The sequence below is a fragment of the Notolepis coatsorum genome, assembly GCF_963971535.1.
Source record: "Notolepis coatsorum genome assembly, chromosome: 6".
Taxonomy (NCBI): domain Eukaryota; kingdom Metazoa; phylum Chordata; class Actinopteri; order Aulopiformes; family Paralepididae; genus Notolepis; species Notolepis coatsorum.
Window position 1 is genome coordinate 170,114,874 of NC_140170.1, and position 18,409 is coordinate 170,133,282.

Here is an 18,409-nt window from a genome sequence, read left to right on the forward strand (position 1 = left end):
GTAGGCGGTCGATATGCCTTATCTCCTGTATTACGTAATCCCATATACGTCCATATCTCTGGTCCAGCGCTGCTAGAGCCGCGGTGTATGGGGTCGTAGAGGTGGCATAGGCCAGCGCTATGTTGTGCGCTCGGGGCACTTTCAGGTGCTTCAATAATATTGCATACTTGTGGCGTTCATCAGCGACATCCACCATCATTGTCTCTAAGCACATCCGGAGCTCCGTGTACTGTGCTCGATTCTCATGGGTGAAGTCTGGAAACGTCGGTGTGCCAATGTATGACGCCATGGATGGCTGGCACATCGGTGAGCGTTGGGAGAGAGGCCTCCTGGGCGAGTCTCTTCTTACGCCTCTCGGTGGGCTGGTACTGGCAGGGTACCATGGCCCGCTGGTCCAGGTGCTATTCCTCGGGACTGGTCGTGCGTCATGCTCACCCGTGAATCGAGTCGGGGGTCTGTAGCGCAGAGTCGCAGGGGTATAGCCTGGGCTGTACTGGACCTCCTGGTCCTGTGGAGTAATGTGCTGCTGTCGGGCTTGACTCTCCTCTTCTCCCTCTTCTTCTTCTGCCAGGTCACCTAAATCTTGTAGTCGTCTATTTAGCCTCTCCGCGGTGTCCGCCGTTCCTTCCTTGTAGCTGGGTCTCACTTGGACCGGTCGGGGAATGAGTTCGGAGGGGGGTGTAGACTCTCTCTGGTGGTCGAGTTCAAGGTCGCCTGCTCGGTTAGGGGAGGGTGCCCTTGACATGTGTCTTGACGAGGCTCTGGAACCCCTTGTGGAGGGAGGGGGTGTTGCCCTGGTGATCAGCTGCTCCATTAGCTGCGCTTGTAGTCTGTCGCGCTCGGCTTCGCGCTTGGTGAGATCTGCTTCTCTTTGGGCACCGGCAGCGGCGCGCTGGGCGTCGGCCCGGTCTCTTGCCATATTCTCTTCCGTCTGAAGGCGTCTCAGCTCCAGACGTATGTGCTCTTCTTCGCTCCGTTGCTGTGTTTGGAGTCGATCGCGTTCACCCTGAAGTCGATCGCGTTCACCCTGAAGTCGATCGCGTTCGGTAGAGGCTGTCAGGCTGGCGAAGAACGCCTGTAACAGCATCCTCTCCGCTTCGCTGGGGGAAGACGCTTGTAGAGGTGAGCCGCTCCTGGCTGTACTCGTTGGGGAGTCCTGGAGCTCTATCTCCTCGGCGCTCTCCTCATCTTGTTCCGTGCAGAGTTCCGCCTCTGGAGGGTTGTCTTCCTCCCGGAGCTCTGGGGGGACTACTTCTTCGGTATTGGCGGGGGGTAAAGTCGTGTCAGTTCCCTCCTGGTCCCCACCGTGAGCTTGGTCAGTTACATTAGAACCCACTAGGGCCTCTGTGGTCGGGGTATCCTGGTTGATAGGGTCGGACATAATTTTACTTTCTACTTTTACCGCGTTTACCGTTTGTAGAAGACTAGGTAGTTTACTGACAGCGTAATCCTCTAAGTACTGAGGTGGCTGTCGTCTACGTTGCGGGCGTTCTACTTTAGGAGGACCGTTTCGTGGAGTGTTCATCATAGGCCATTTCAATATTAATACCACTATATTAATATTACACTAATTACCCTCCGGCTCGAAGGACCAATTGTAACTGAGGGGTACAATTCCCTGACTGTATTGATAAGTATGGTATCATTAAACCACTACCGCTTTATGTACTTTAATTACTGGCCATACAGTACACGATATCTAAGTATGATGAACACTTTCCCACATATGAAATCAGGTCCACACAAAGGTAATAGTCAAATATTTAATATATAGCAAAAGGTACATATAATAGTTACTTATTACATTTATGATTTGAATTGAATGCTCTTGTAAGGCAAATGAGTACTCGTATGTAAATCAACACTGAATGTCCAATCTCTGGTTACACAGGAAGCAAGTATACAACCTGGCTCTTAGGGGATTATATCTATGGTCACTTAATGATTATAGCTGGATAATATACTGAAGGGGTCCCGCCGGTTGTAAGCCAGTAGGGGGGGTAGGAGAGCCGTCGGCTGTATCCCGTCTGGTCAACGATTTCTAGGGAGAGTCCAGGTACAGAACACAGTGCCCGTAGAACCTTGATCCGCAGATGAATACACTTGGGCTCTCTTGTAGACGATAGCTGTAGCTGTCGCTGTCGGTCCACAACGAAGAAGAAGCGAGGCGACCTCAGTCTGGTCTGAGCGCCGTCTCACCTTGGCTCCTCTCGGGGTAAATCCAACACTCACCGGTGTTGGCGATTATCCGCTCCACAAATCAAAGCACCAAAGCAAATAGATATTCCATGCCGTATAGGGCTCAGCAGTCGTCGGGGTAGGTAATCCAATGTGCAGGTCCACTCGTCCTCGCCCAGAACTCCTCGGATGAAAGCACCACGCGTGGTCTGCCCAACCTGGTTAAGACTCTAGATAACGCGAGGAAACGATGGGGGGTGCTGCTCACTTTAGAACTCTAACCGAACGATGCACCATACATAATAGACTATTATTACTTAATAGAAATACGGTGCCAAACTCTGGCAATTCAGCTATTAATTCGCACGAGGTCTCACTGCTATTCTAAGGCCAAACAGGCCGTACTACACCGCACGCGGTATCGTGGGGTGAGGCTTCACGTCTTGTTACTTAGTTGGGTAGAAGGGTAAAGGACTAAGAGGAATTCTACATTTCTTGCGCCATATTTATATGCACAGTGGACAAGTAGTGCCGCTCTGCTTTCGGTAGCCGTATTCCTGCGCGGAGCTGAGGCTAGTAAGGGCATGTCTCGTCGGTACCTTTGAACTTGAACGCCAGGGGCTTGTCCCTGGCGCCTGGTCCTTTTGTCCAATAAGAGAATGAACTATTATGGGCTGTAGTAGAATAAAGGGATATTCCGTATATATGTACAAGGAATATACAAGGGATATCAAACGATATACAAATACTATTAAATATATATCCATAAATAAATATATATATTCGGTTTAATCTGATCCTTCACAACAATTATTATTATTATTATTATTATTATTATTATTATTATTATTATTATTATTATTATTATTATTATTATTATTATTATTATTATTATTATTATTATTATTATTATTATTATTATTATTATTATTATTATTATAGTGCAAATAGAGGTAGTTAGATATATAGATATAGGCTATAGGTGTACATAGATATAACATATACTGTATACATAGTGCAAATAGAGGTAGTTAGATATATATATATATATATATATATATATATATATATATATATATATATATATATATATATATATATATATATAGGCTATGGGTGTAGGTTGTTGTTGTTGTTGTCATCAATGTTGTTGTTGTTGTTGTTGTCCCTAGCCCTCTCTCCAGTGAGAAAGCTTTGGGTTTCGAGACCAGGACCTGGTAAGAGGGGCCTTTTGGTCCAATGGGAGACAGGCCCCGCCCTTCCCCGCGGCCCTCGTCCACCGGCTGACCCGCCTGTCAGTCACTTTGACATCCAGTGGAGCCCTGAGACCCAGCCGTCCGTCGGCCACTGGACCAGAGTGGACGGTCTCTTCACCTCCACCGTCCTGCTAGGTAGATCACTGTCCCCCACTCGTCTGCCCTCACTTCACCAAACTGCAATGTCAAACACTGCTGCACCTTTTAGAAGTAATGATCTCTCTCACGCACACACAGACACACACACACAAGGTTTATAAACAACTTTTGAAGTGAAAGTTCTGATGAGTTCTGGCTCTGCAACTTGGCTGAAAAGTTACTTAAAAAGTGACAAATGTTCATAGTAGCCTTGATACTCAAATAATGAGGTATACCAGAGACAGTCTATATAATGAGGAGATGGAGCACTGCTAGTTTAACCAGAGACAGTCTATATAATGAGGAGATGGAGCACTGTGCTAGTTTAACCAGAGACAGTCTATATAATGAGGAGATGGAGCACTGTGGTAGTTTAACCAGAGACAGTTTATATAATGAGATGGAGCACTGTGGTAGTTTGACCAGAGACAGTCTATATAATGAGGAGATGGAGCACTGTGGTAGTTTAACCAGAGACAGTCTATATAATAAGGAGATGGAGCACTGTGGTAGTTTAATCGGAGATAGTCTATATAATGAGGAGTGGAGCACTGTGGTAGTTTAACCAGAGACAGTCTATATAATAAGGAGATGGAGCACTGTGGTAGTTTAACCAGAGACAGTCTATATAATGAGGAGATGGAGCACTGGTAGTTTAACCAGAGACAGTTTATATAATGAGATGGAGCACTGTGGTAGTTTAACCAGAGACAGTTTATATAATGAGATGGAGCACTGTGGTAGTTTAATCAGAGATAGTCTATATAATGAGGAGATGGAGCACTGTGGTAGTTTAACCAGAGACAGTCTATGTAATGAGGAGTGGAGCACTGTGGTAGTTTAACCAGAGACAGTTTATATAATGAGATGGAGCACAGTGGTAGTTTAACCAGAGACAGTCTATATAATGAGATGGAGCACTGTGGTAGTTTAACCAGAGACAGTTTATATTATGAGATGGAGCACTGTGGTAGTTTAACCAGAGACAGTCTATATAATGAGGAGTGGAGCACTGTGATAGTTTAACCAGAGACAGTTTATATAATGAGGAGATGGAGCACTGTGGTAGTTTAACCAGAGACAGTCTATATCATGAGGAGTGGAGCACTGTGATAGTTTAACCAGAGACTCTATATAATGAGGAGATAGAGCACTGTGGTAGTTTAACCAGAGACAGTTTATATAATGAGATGGAGCACTGTGATAGTTTAACCAGAGACAGTCTATATAATGAGGAGTGGAGCACTGTGGTAGTTTAACCAGAGACAGTTTATATAATGGGGAGATGGAGCACTGTGGTAGTTTAATGAGAGACAGTTTATATAATGAGATGGAGCACTGTGGTAGTTTAACCAGAGACAGTTTATATAATGAGATAGGGCACTGTGGTAGTTTAACGAGAGCCAGTTTATATTATGAGATGGAGCACTGTGGTAGTTTAACCAGAGACAGTTTATATAATGAGATGGAGCACTGTGGTAGTTTAACCAGAGACAGTTTATATTATGAGATGGAGCACTGTGGTAGTTTAACCAGAGACAGTCTATATAATGAGGAGTGGAGCACTGTGATAGTTTAACCAGAGACAGTTTATATAATGAGGAGATGGAGCACTGTGGTAGTTTAACCAGAGACAGTCTATATAATGAGGAGTGGAGCACTGTGATAGTTTAACCAGAGACTCTATATAATGAGGAGATAGAGCACTGTGGTAGTTTAACCAGAGACAGTTTATATAATGAGATGGAGCACTGTGATAGTTTAACCAGAGACAGTCTATATAATGAGGAGTGGAGCACTGTGGTAGTTTAACCAGAGACAGTTTATATAATGAGGAGATGGAGCACTGTGGTAGTTTAATGAGAGACAGTTTATATAATGAGATGGAGCACTGTGGTAGTTTAACCAGAGACAGTTTATATAATGAGATAGGGCACTGTGGTAGTTTAACCAGGGACAGTCTATATAATGAGGAGATGGAGCACTGTGGTAGTTTAACCAGAGACAGTTTATATAATGAGGAGATGGAGCACTGTGGTAGTTTAACGAGAGACAGTTTATATTATGAGATGGAGCACTGTGGTAGTTTAACCAGAGACATTTTATATAATGAGATGGAGTACCATGGTAGTTTAACCAGAGACTATATAATGAGGAGATAGAGCACTGTGGTAGTTTAACAAGAGACAGTTTATATAATGAGATGGAGCACTGTGGTAGTTTAATCAGAGATAGTTTATATAATGAGATGGAGCACTGTGGTAGTTTAACCAGAGACAGTTTATATAATGAGATGGAGCACTGTGGTAGTTTAACCAGAGACAGTTTATATAATGAGATGGAGCACTGTGGTAGTTTAACCAGAGACAGTTTATATAATGAGATGGAGCACTGTGGTAGTTTAACCAGAGACAGTTTATATTATGAGATGGAGCACTGTGGTAGTTTAACCAGAGACAGTCTATATAATGAGGAGTGGAGCACTGTGGTAGTTTAACCAGAGACAGTTTATATAATGAGGAGATGGAGCACGGTGGTAGTTTAACGAGAGACAGTTTATATAATGAGATGGAGCACTGTGGTAGTTTAACCAGAGACAGTTTATATAATGAGATAGGGCACTGTGGTAGTTTAACCAGGGACAGTCTATATAATGAGGAGATGCAGCACTGTGGTAGTTTAACGAGAGACAGTTTATATAATGAGATGGAGCACTGTGGTAGTTTAACCAGAGACAGTTTATATAATGAGATAGGGCACTGTGGTAGTTTAACCAGGGACAGTCTATATAATGAGGAGATGCAGCACTGTGGTAGTTTAATCAGGGACAGTCTACACTAAAAGCACAGCTGGCTTAAATTGATGAGGACAATCTTTTTAAACAACTGGTTGTTGGGCTGTTGTAGGATAGCAGGTGTTTCAAGAGATCGAAGGTTGTTTCATTGATTTGTTCTTAAACTATACTTCTACCCAGTAGGGTCAAGGATTGTTCCTGCCTCCATGAAATACATACGGTAGCCTAAGTGAAGAAGCTGTTTCATCCTTACTTTTGACATTGGATTCTCACTTAACACATTGACTGCCACGCTATTTTCCCATCTTTGTACTTAGTGTGTCAGCACTGTAAAGTATAGGGATTTTCCCTGTGCGTTGCGGTGTTTGCAGGGCTATATCTATATTCTATATTATAGCTATGGAGACAATACTATGGCTCATTTGACATTAACAATCCATCATTCAACATGTGAAAAAGAATACATTTTTTCACGTATACGTTTGCGTGTTATACCGTGGTGAATATTGTATAGTTTCAGAGTGATCCTGGCTAATTCCTGAAAACGGCACTATGGAGCAATACGTGAATTTAGCTAAAAGCGTTGGCGTTGCTCGCCTGTACACGCTACTATTTCCAATTCAAAGGTATATAATAGATATTATGTTTCATTTACATTTACATTTAGTCATTTAGCTGACGCTTTTATCCAAAGCGACTTACAAGTTCTGTACGACAAGTCATCAGGAAGGGCACAACTCTATCAGCTGAGTAACAATGTTCATCAAAGTGTTGAGTGCTACAGTGTAGGTTAGTTTATTAGGACAAGTGCATGACAGTAAGGTTAGGGTTAGATTTTAATTTATTTATTATTATAATTTTTTTCAGATAATGGTTGAAGAAGTGCGTCTTTAGTCGACGGCGAAAGATTGGATGGGTTTCGGCTGCCCTAACTGGGGTGGGTAGTTCATTCCACCATTGTGGGGCAAGGACTGAGAATAGGCGACTTCTCTTTGATGACCCTTCCGGAGCTCGGATAGGAGTATGTCTGAGGGGGCCAGAAGATGCAGAGTGTAGGGGTCTTGAGGTTGTGTAGTTTGAGACCATTGACTGGAGGTAGGGGGGAGCGGTTCCCTTTGCCGCATGGTATGCCAGGTCGAGGGCCTTGAAGCGGATTCGTGCAGCAATGGGGAGCCAGTGCAGGTCCCTAAGAAGTGGGGTGACATGGGCCGACTTCAGTAGGGTTGAGATCAGGTGAGCCGCTGCATTCTGAATGAGTTGAAGAGGCTTGGTGGCAGTGGCCGGGAGGCCAGCAAGCAGTGCGTTGCAGTAGTCGAGGCGGGAGATGACTGTTGATTGGACGAGGAGTTGGGTGGGAGTTGGGTGGCTTCTTTTGTCAGGAAGGAGCGGATCCTTCTGACGTTGCTCAGGTTCTGGTTGTTGCTGCGATGTGAGCAGAGAAGTTCAACTGGTCGTCGAGGACAACACCAAGGTTCTTGGCGGTCGGGGACGCGGTCACAGCTGCATTCTTGACTGTGATGGAAAGGTCGGTCAAGGGGGAGGATTTGGCCAGCAGGTAGAGCAATTCTGTTTTGCTTAGGTTCAGTTTGAGGTGGTTGGTCGTCATCCAGGCGGAGATGTCAGACAGACAGGCAGAGATCCGCTCAGAGACGTGGATATCTGAGGGAGGGAAGGAGAGGAAGAGTTGAGTATCATCGGCATAACAATGAGACGAGAAGCCATCAGATGTGATAATGTTACCCAGTGATTTAGTCTAGAGGGAGACGAGAAGGGGGGCGGGGCGGGTGGCCGACAGGGTCCCTCTCCATGACACTTGGTAGGAGCGGTCATTGAGGTATGATGTCAGCCATGTCAGCGCAGAGCCAGCCACTCCCATTCCTGCGAGGGCAGATAGATCTAGGAGAATCAGGACAGAGGAGAGGCCTTTCGCTTTTGCTAAGTGAAGTGCCTCTGTGACTGCAATGAGGGTCGTTTCTGTGGAGTGGCCAGTCCGGAAGTCTGACTGATTAGGGTCTAGGAGGTCATTCTGTAAGAGATAAGCAGTAAGTTGGTTGGATACAGCACGTTCAAGTGTTTTAGAAAGGAAGGAGAGAAGAGAGACAGGACAATAGTTGCCTATGACGGTGGGGTTCAGGGTTGGTTTTTTTATGAGCGGTGTGACTCTGGCTGGAGGTGGGGACCACCCCCGAGTTGAGGGAGGAGTTGATGGTTGCAGTTAGGAATGGGAGGATGTCTGGTGCTATGGTCTGGAGGAGTGGGGAGGGTAGCTGGTCCAGCTGGCATGAATGCATGAAAGGGGGGGGGGGGTCGTTTTTTGATGCTTTGATAGCCAGCATTCGTTTCGAATACTACATACGTCGATCGGCCGGATCGATATGAAATCATTGTAGGATCAAGGTGGAATTGATGTCATATAGTCCTTACCTTTACTAGGAGGTATCCCAAAAAGAATATTCCAATTGTCTGATTGCGATTTCCAGTATTGGTGTCCATTGGGTCCCCGACATAATCCGGCACAACACATGCATCGAGGGACATTGGACGTGTTTCAATGTGATCAGGTGAACCGCTAGGCAAAATGCTGCGCCCGGAGGGGTTTAGATGTAACACGGTGTGAAATAAGGTTTCAAAGGGTGGGCAATACTGCCACCTAGCAGGATGTGGCCGGTATTGCGCTTTTGAGATTTCAGAATGATTTCCTATGGTAACACCGAGGTCCGTGAAGATATAATGAATACAAAAATTTTATAAAAGAAAAAATTACCAAAACCAGAGAAATCTCGGGTCTGGCACTCAACGCATGACGAGTTAACCCGAGAAATCTCGCGTCTGGCAGTCCATGTGTTAAGCCTTGAGTGCAGTTTGTTTACATTATAGTTCAACAACAATGTTCTTGTCATCTTAGGTCTTGACAAAATCCCAAAGTAATGGAGTAAGGAGTTGTTTTTCAGCTGTAATATTATTACTGAAATTGAGGAAGTAATTCATTACACTACTTGTTACACTGCTGGGTATAGGTAGAATCACTACTGTATACTACTATAAAAATATACATTTATGAATTGAAAATGTGAGATTATTGCTTTAACATCAGCTTGGAGACGTTGAGACATTAAGGGATTCAGCCCTACTCGTATGTCCGCTTGCTGTTGACTGTGTGTTTGTAGATCACCTCCACCCAGGTCAGACATACACCATAAGTGTCTACCCCATCTACAGCCATCTATGTGGCCCTGCAAAGTCTCTACCTGCAAGTCTGGAGCATGGAGGTAATTAAGTGAAAATGTAAAGTAAAATATTTGTCAGAATTGGGAACGGATCGATTCCGATACTGGTGTCGGATATCGGACTGATAACAGGCTAACACAGGGTATTTACCCAATACTGAGCCTCATGTAACATCAAAGCAAAGGGTGTGGCTTGGTAGTGTAGAGGTCTAAGCACTGGAGTGGCTGGTTAGTGTAGAGGTCTAAACACTGGAGTGGCTGGGTAGTGTAGAGGTCTAAGCATCTGCCTTCAATTCCCAGCAGTGGTATCTCCGACTTGATCAGTTGTCCCTATGAACACAATTAGGTAATGTTCGTGGGTGGGAAGCCAGTGGCAGGGGCGGACCTTCCTACAGGCGATATAGGCGGTCGCCTAGAGCGCCACCCAGAGGGGGCGCCAAAAAAAAAATTTATCTTTTTTTCTCTGTGCAGTTTTGGCGCCCCCCTCTATATCTGCAACCATTATTTTTACATAAAAAAAATTCTAACATAAGGGAAAATGAGCCAAAAATCTAAAACGGTCGGTCGGTCTGAGCCTCAGCTTTAGGTGTTCACAGTCAGAACATGCTAGAGCGCTGTGCATTGATGGGTAGCGGTCAAGTGTTTATAGAATTGAGCGTTGAGGAAAGAAAGACTAACGTTAGAGAACTATGAAGGGGCAAAAGCCATAAAAAAAAAAATTACAAAAAAAAGAAAATTACAAAAAAAAGAAGAAAAAAAAATTGGGGGGGTGGCGCAGTGGTGAATCACGCCTAGGGCGCCAAATGTGCTAGGTCCGCCCCTGGCCAGTGGGGTATGAGTCCTGGTCGTTGCAACAGCGACTCCTACTGGTCAGTCGGGGCACCAGTTCAGCAGAGAGGGCATCTTGGGGAGATACTGTAGTGTGAACCTCTCGTTCACGTGTTACACTCTCCCAGTGAAACTCCTAGAATCGGCTGCCGACATTGTTCGGAGGAGACATGTGGTAGTCTACACCCTCCCCAGACCCACAGTAGGGCAGCATGTGGTAGTCTACACCCTCCCCAGACCGACAGTAGGGCAGCATGTGGTAGTCTACACACCCTCCCCAGACCGACAGTAGGGCAGCATGTGGTAGTCTACACCCTCCCCAGACCACCAGGGGGAAATTGGGATAACGATTAAAAAGGAGGGAAAAAAAGATATCAGCAAAACAACTTGATTTTCAGCATGTTTTACCATAGAAAGACGCTTAAAACTAGATTCCATCCCAACCAAACTGTTCAATAAAAGTTTAGATTGGTACTCAGATGTTGAAGTGCTCTGAATGCCTACAGTATCTGCCTCAAACAGACAGTGTGTGTTTGTGTGTCTTCAGCTCTGCTGCAGGCAGTTAAACTGCATGTTGTGGGCGTGACCAAAACCACGGCAACAGTCGGATGGGTGTGGCAGAGAAGGCATGAACCAATCCTAGTGTACAGATACCTGCTGGTGCTGAGAGAGGACTCGGGGAGACACGGTAAGAACACACTCACCAGGGCCTCCAGGGAAACGCCCCCCACCCCCCCCACCCCCTCTACAGAACTGACCACCCCTCAAACCTCCTCATGACACCTCCGCTCCGGCCAGCCAAACCTCCTCCAGCGCCCGAGGACCAAACTCTGCACCATGGGAGATCGGGCTTTCTGCTCATCCGCTCCCAGTCTGTGGAATGCTCTCCCTGATCAACTGAGAGCACCACAGACCGTGGTTGCTTTTAAAAAGGGCCTCAAAACACATTTTTAATAGAGCCTTTTTGTTGATTTGTATCTAGTTTTGTATCTAGTTTTAGCCCCCCTGCCATAGTTATAGCAGTAAATTAACTCCATGTCATAGTTATATAGCAGTAATTCAACTTCATGCCATAGTTATATAGCAGTAAATAAACTCCATGTCATAGTTATATAGCAGTAAATTAACTGCATGTCATAGTCTGTCAGGATTGTGTGTGGGGGGGGGGTGTAGGACACACACGCAGTCACACCAGTGACGGCCGATATGAACTACACTTGGGTGGTCGCAATCATCTGACCAAGCTGGCCAAGCGAATACTGACTCATAACCAGGGGTGCAGTGCTGGGCATACGCGGTCAAGCGACGTCTGGGCTCCGTCACTGAGGCAGAATTGCGCGCATCCTATTATTATGCAAAGTCTAGGTGATAAGTGCCGGCTGGCACTTATCACCTAGACTGTGTGTGTGTGTGTGTGTGTGTGTGTGTGTGTGTGTGTGTGTGTGTGTGTGTGTGTGTGTGTGTGTGTGTGTGTGTGTGTGTGTGTGTGTGTGTGTGTGTGTGTGTGTGCGTGTGTGTGTGTGTGTGGAGTGTTGGGCGTGTTATGTGACAAAAGACCGCCCGTCTTGTCCCCAGCTCCGACTCATGAAAGAGGAGAGATACATGTATGCGCGTGCGCGCGGGAGCGTGCATGCACGTGGCGTTTGGCCTTGGCCCATATTACGACTGCACCACTGCTCATAACGTTACCAACATTAAGTCGAGTTAATTGATTCATACTACATTAGTACACGTATGATCATCAAATCAATAATGAACACATATATATAGGCCTATCTATCTTGTCATTTTAAACAAGTTACCATTCATTCATTCAGCCATTATGCAATACCCGGCCACAGCGAAATTAACACGCTGTGTTGAGAGAGCGAGAGAGAGAGAGAGCGAGAGAGAGAGAGAGAGAGAGAGAGAGAGAGAGAGAGAGAGACAGAGAGACAGAGAGACAGAGAGAGAGAGAGAGAGAGGGAGAGAGAGAGAGCGAGCAAGAGAGAGAGAGAGAGAGAGAGAGAGAGAGAGAGAGAGAGAGAGAGAGAGAGAGAGCGAGCGAGCGAGAGAGAGACAGACCGCATTAACTCATTAACTCACTGTAGTTAGTTGAAACGTGGTCCGGAGGGCTTGATAAAGTGTATAATGTCCACTGTCCCACAGTCCCAGTCTCCCAGACTGTTGTTGTCGATGTATATCCCCACTGTCCAGAGTGACTGCATCACAACACAACACAGCATCGAGTAACTAACTTATTAACTTCCTAACCAGAAACAGGCGTTGGCCAATCAGAGAGAGAGTCTCCGCGAAATGCGGCTACGGAAAAAAACTGACGTCGGCCAATCAGAGAGCGTCTCCGTGAAATGCGGCTACGGAAATTATAGACGCTGCTGCTTAGACTGCTTCAAATCGCGCCCGGCTTCCATCATAATACATCATATTTCAACGCACAGCGCGTTACGCACTGATTGGCTGCGACGGATACAGTGATGAAACAGTGCACGGCGTGCACGCGCACTCAGAGCGCTATTGCGTCTAGCCCGAGAGAAATACGGCTAGGAGAAATGCGGCTACGGTAACGGAACGTATTCTCTATCAGACAGTAAGTCACTTCCTGTTCAGGAAAACGATTATTTATATTTGATATATTAACGTTATATTGTGCATTGGAAACACAAACATACTTAAAATGAGTAAATATTATTCATTTTAAACATGTTTATATTATTTATAGGGCTATAAAACAAAAAACAAAAAAAATATTTCTTGTTCTTCTCTCTTTTAACCAGGGTTAACCAGGGGGGTCGGCGCCCGAGCGCCCCTAGTGGCCAGCTGCCACTGAGTCACACACAAAAAGGGGAATCTTAAAGTTACCCCACAGGGGTAACCACTGCAATCGCAGAACGATGAGATAGGGTGGGGGAAGGTCAGAGTCAGTAGCAAGAAGCATCTACATCACTGTCCTGCTGTCAGGTCAGAGTCGGTAGCAACAATAATCTACACCACTGTCCTGCTGTCAGGTCAGAGTCGGTAGCAACAATAATCTACACCACTGTCCTGCTGTCAGGTCAGAGTCGGTAGCAACAATAATCTACACCACTGTCCTGCTGTCAGGCCAGAGTCAGTAGCAACAATAATCTACATCACTGTCCTGCTGTCAGGTCAGAATCAGTAGCAACAATAATCTACATCACTGTCCTGCTGTCAGGCCAGAGGCAGTAGCAACAACATCTACACCACTGTCCTGCTGTCAGGTCAGAGTCAGTAGCAACAATCATCTTGTAGTGGCCGCTTGTCACTCCCCGATTGTGTTGACAGGCGTCACGATACACGCATAATTAGTTCTCTACTCAGTAACAAAGTTTATGATGTAAATATAGTACATTCCTTTGCTGTAGGGCTTGTGTTATTTGAACATGATTCCACTCCTTTAAGGCTCTCTTTAGCTCCCTTTCTGCTGGTCTCTGACAAGAACAAGTTACAGGTTGAAAAAACCCTCAGCTCAGAACTAGGCAAAATCTGCATATGGCTCGCTGATAACAAACTATCATTACACATGGGCAAAACAGAGTCCATTCTCTTCGGTTCAAATAACAAACTCAGCAAGACCGACGGCTTCTCAGTTACAGTGGGTGACAATATTGTCACAAGGAAAGAAGATATTACCTACCTGGGTTCCATCCTAGAGGCAAATATTTCCTGTGACAAAATGGCATCCAATGTAATAAAAAAAGTCAACCAACGAACTCGATTCTTGTACCGGATCTCCTCACTGGTAAACAAGAATACCCTGAAGACTCTAGCAGGAGCACTCATTCAAGGGTACTACGACTATGCTTGCACCTCATGGTACCAAAGCACCTCAAAGGCGCTAAAAACAAAATTACAAACATCTCAAAACAAACTGGTCAGACTACTGCTTGACCTGACTCCTAGAACCCACCTCACCCCTGCACACTTTGACAACATAGGATGGCTTAGAGTAGACGACAGAGTACAGCAACTTGCAATGGGCCTGGTCTACAAGATACACTACACGACCAAGGTACCCATGTACATGTCAAAATACTTCCCAAAGGTCAGTGAATACCACGATCACAACACCAGAGGGAGCTCCACAAATCATGTTGAACCCAGATTCGGCTCAAACAAGGGACTAAACACGTTTCGCAATTATGCCACATCAATGTGGAACGCCCTACCCAAAGCTGTAAAGGAATGTGAATCACTACCCACTTTCAAAAACACTCTCAAAAAACACCTAAGGGAGACTGCAACTCGAAACTGGCCCCTGTAAATGTCCGAACACAACCCCCTCCAATGTACAGTAAATTACCAAGTATGGTCTTGTCAATAATCCAATGTACAGTTTTGTTTGTACAGTTGTACAGTGTCCCCCACCCACCCCTCCTACCCAACCCCCCCCCCCCACTCCTACCCAACCCCCCCCCCCCCCCCCACCCACCCAACCACCTCCAATGTACAGTCCCCCCCCACCCCCACCTACCCAATCCAATGTACAGTTTCTACGTCAAATGTATATACTGTTTGTATCACAAACAGTACTGTAATTGCAAATCTGGTATGTCATAAATGTATAGATGTAGCAGTACTGTCTATTTGTATGTCATGTATGTCATATATGTTACGATGAATTGAAAATGGGGGACCCTGATGTAAACAAGACGAAAGTCTTTCTCTGGTCTGCATCCCCTTAACAATTGTATGTATTGAGCTGTACTGTACTGTACCCATTCTGCAATCTGTTAATAAAGTTTTCAATCAATCAATCAATCAATCAATCAATCAATCAATCAGACAAGGTTGGTCCCGTTGTCAGATCTTATTCCAACCAATTGGCCTCTCCTACTGATGAAACGTCGGAATGCATTAATACAAGAATCCGTATCCAACGAATGAGCCACTTCTAAATGTATTGCTCGGCTGGTGAGTCACGTAGAAATTACTCTAGGGCTGTCCCCGACTAAGGATTTGGATAGTCGACTATGATTGGCCAAAATTTGCTGTTAGTCGACTATTAGTCAAAAAAAATAAAAAAAAGTATAATATATATTTTTTTGTATCATTCCATTTGGGCTGAGGGGGGTGCTTAATGTCTGAAGGAGTCGACTGAAGGCTTCTTGTCCTCTGCAAAAGCATGCGATTGGTCCACTGAACATCTTGATATTTGTCTAGTCTAGTGTGTTCATTAGATGGGTGAAATCCTCTTTCAGTGCCTCTGTGCCTGTTTTCGTAGGCAGTTAGCCTCTGGTATGCATGCCATTAGCGTTAGCCACGCTTCTATGCCTCTTTTCTTTTGGAAAGAATGATAAAAAAAAAATATATATATATATATATATATATATATATATATATATATATATATATATATATATATATATATATATATATATATAATTATTTTTTGTAAAAAAAAAATCGACTGAGAGGTTGACAGTCGACTACGGCTCCTTTCGACCGATTAGTCGACTAATCGACTAATAGGGGTCAGCCCTAAATTACTCCATATCTTTTCAGCATAGTCCTTCCTCTTTTTACTTCAATTGGCCCAAAGTAGTCGACCCCCACATGTGAGAATGGTGGCAAGTCTGGTATTAACCTGTCTTTGGGTAAATCTGCCATCTTTTGCTCTCCACCTGTAGCGAGTAAATGTCAACATACAGTACAATCAGATATGACTCTTCTTGCCAGAGCGGTCGCAAAGGGAATCCAGCATTTTGCCTCAATCTTGGCAACATGTGATTTATGCCGCTGTGACCAACCTTGTTATGGATACTTTGGAGAATGATATGGGAGACATGGTGATTCTTGGGAAGAATTACTGGGTGTTTCATAAAGGTGTAAAAATTCAGGTGGCAAGTTCGCACATGAGCCTGAAGCCATGTATAAAGCCTGTTTTTTGCACAAGGCTGGCATGCAGAATGTGAAGCTGTTACCCTAACAGGTGTAATGCGCTTTCATGTAGTGTGCTACGACTGGTGTCATGGCTCTGCTTTGTTGTTGCATCGTATCAGGGGTGAGGGGTCATAAGGGGTGGACTAATAACCCCTCCCCCCTTTACTGATTGGCCGGGAGGTGGGACCTCCTGCCTGTCAGTCTCCCTGTCGGGGGCAGCGCATCACAGGGAGGGGGAAGGGGGGGGTACCTGGTTCCACTCCATGTTGGGATGGGTGGGTCACGGGATTCCCCCCGGCCAGGAATACGTCACTGGGCGCGTTTTTCCTGTTGGCCACGGGACGTCCGTGAGTTTTCAGGTCTGTGCTACAGACCGCTGTCATTGTCAAAGTTGGATGATGCGATGCATTCGAGAACTGTTTGTATTCTGCTCTGCTCTCTATTAAAGTGTGTATTGGGCCGTTGGTCACTTGGCCCAATTGTTATTACATGTATCTTTTTCAATTGTTACTCACGTAGAGGTCTCTCTGGGGGAACTTCTGTCTTCCCCTCTTATGTAAAGAGCAGAATTGACAGGGTTTTACCCTCAGACGCATCATATGAGAACCGTGTCTGTGTCTTATAGGCCGGCTTCCTGCTGCTCGTCCCAGACAGCATGGAGGAAACGTTGTCTGGTGTTTCTTATTAGAATTCGCCATCGATATGTTTCGGGTTCTCGACGTGCATATAGCGCTGGCCCTGGGTGCTTTCCATGTGGAACCACTTTATGTGGAACCACTTTTGGTTGCCCAATTGGCGGAGGGCGTAGAAACGGCGTTTTCTATGCGGGCGGCTGGGAAGGAGATTTTATCTCTACCGAGTGCCAGTGCACTAGGTTAGACTCGACGGCTCACGTGCATCTCCGGGGGGAGATGACTGAGTAGATCAAAACATTGGCGGAGGGGTCTCACGCCCATGAGGTGGGCCACCAGGAGCAGTGCATTCGCGTACTGACCGTCTTGGTGGCGCCCTCTGTGATGTTTTAGATCGACACGCGTACCTACCCCCCTCTTAGGACTGGGGATGGCGGCGTGACTAGGACGCGGGACTGGTTCTGGTCGCGCCGGACCAGGTCAGTTAACCCGTTGTCTGCCGGGGCGCAGATCTGCTGTTCTCGTACCCCGAAGGACTTTGTGCTTTTCCGGGGGGAAAATGCCGGGTCGGGCCGGGCATCGCAGGGATTGATGTCGTGGATGTGTGTCATATGTGCCACCACGGGTTGCCCTTAACAGCGACGTGCTTGGTCCATACTGTGTTGTACCTTGCGCTGTGTTAGGGGGCTTGGTCCCTCTCCATTTGTTTCACCTCTCCCTCCCTGCTAGGACGGGGCTGGGAGGGGGCTGTCGGGGAGGTTGTTGTCAACTCCTCTAGGCATCCCTGTGTAGGTCCCGGTCCGCCGGGCCCAGGTCCGAACTCGTTCTCATCGAGTTCTGGGTTAACCCTTTGAAAACTGAAACACTTGTGCTGCTTGTATAGCCTGTGTATACAAGCAGGTATGTTTCTGAGTTTTCTTTGTGGGTTAAGGGAACAACCGCCTCCTGTTAAACTAAACATAGGGGGGTGGTTGGTTCTCCGGTGTGTTGGTAGCAGAGTCGACTCTCGGGTTGAGGCCGGGCTTGACCCTGTCTGCCCGAGAGTATGCCCCCGCATCTTTCATGACGTCTGCCTTTGTGTCAGCCTCTTCTTTGAACCTCAATCCGCTGGATTGGGGGGGTCAGGTTTGTGGAGGTTATGACATGGTGCACAGCATACCGAACACCCCTTCCGCCGGGATACTGTTCTCACAGTAGATCCCTTAGGCGCCTGTCTAGTCCGCATTGCTCCAGGCACAGGTCGAGTTCTGCTCTTGGGGCCTGTTGCCTGGATTGAGGGATCAACCTCCTTAGGGGTTGTCTCCCCGGCATGCCGACTGGCCCTGCAGTGTTGTGGGGGAGTAGCCTCTTGTAGAGTGCTTCAGAGCGGCGTGCCAAGGGGGGAAGGGCCTTCTCTTGATTTGGGCCCTGTCCGATATGCTGGCGAGGTGGGGGGTGGTGTCACCAGTGACCATC

General features: G+C 46.1%; 1 protein-coding gene across 1 annotated transcript in view; it reads left to right on the forward strand.

Annotated features, from left to right (window-relative positions):
• LOC311229746 (interleukin-6 receptor subunit beta-like) overlaps positions 1-18,409 on the forward strand; it is a gene marked incomplete at its 3' end in the record, with an annotated part of 130,561 nt that overhangs the window by 52,583 nt on the left and 59,569 nt on the right. Inside the window, exons 9-11 of the mRNA XM_084315822.1 lie at positions 3,351-3,569; positions 9,534-9,635; positions 10,969-11,109. Coding sequence (XP_084171948.1) covers positions 3,351-3,569; positions 9,534-9,635; positions 10,969-11,109 — 462 coding nt within the window. The remainder of the gene's footprint in view (positions 1-3,350; positions 3,570-9,533; positions 9,636-10,968; positions 11,110-18,409) is intronic.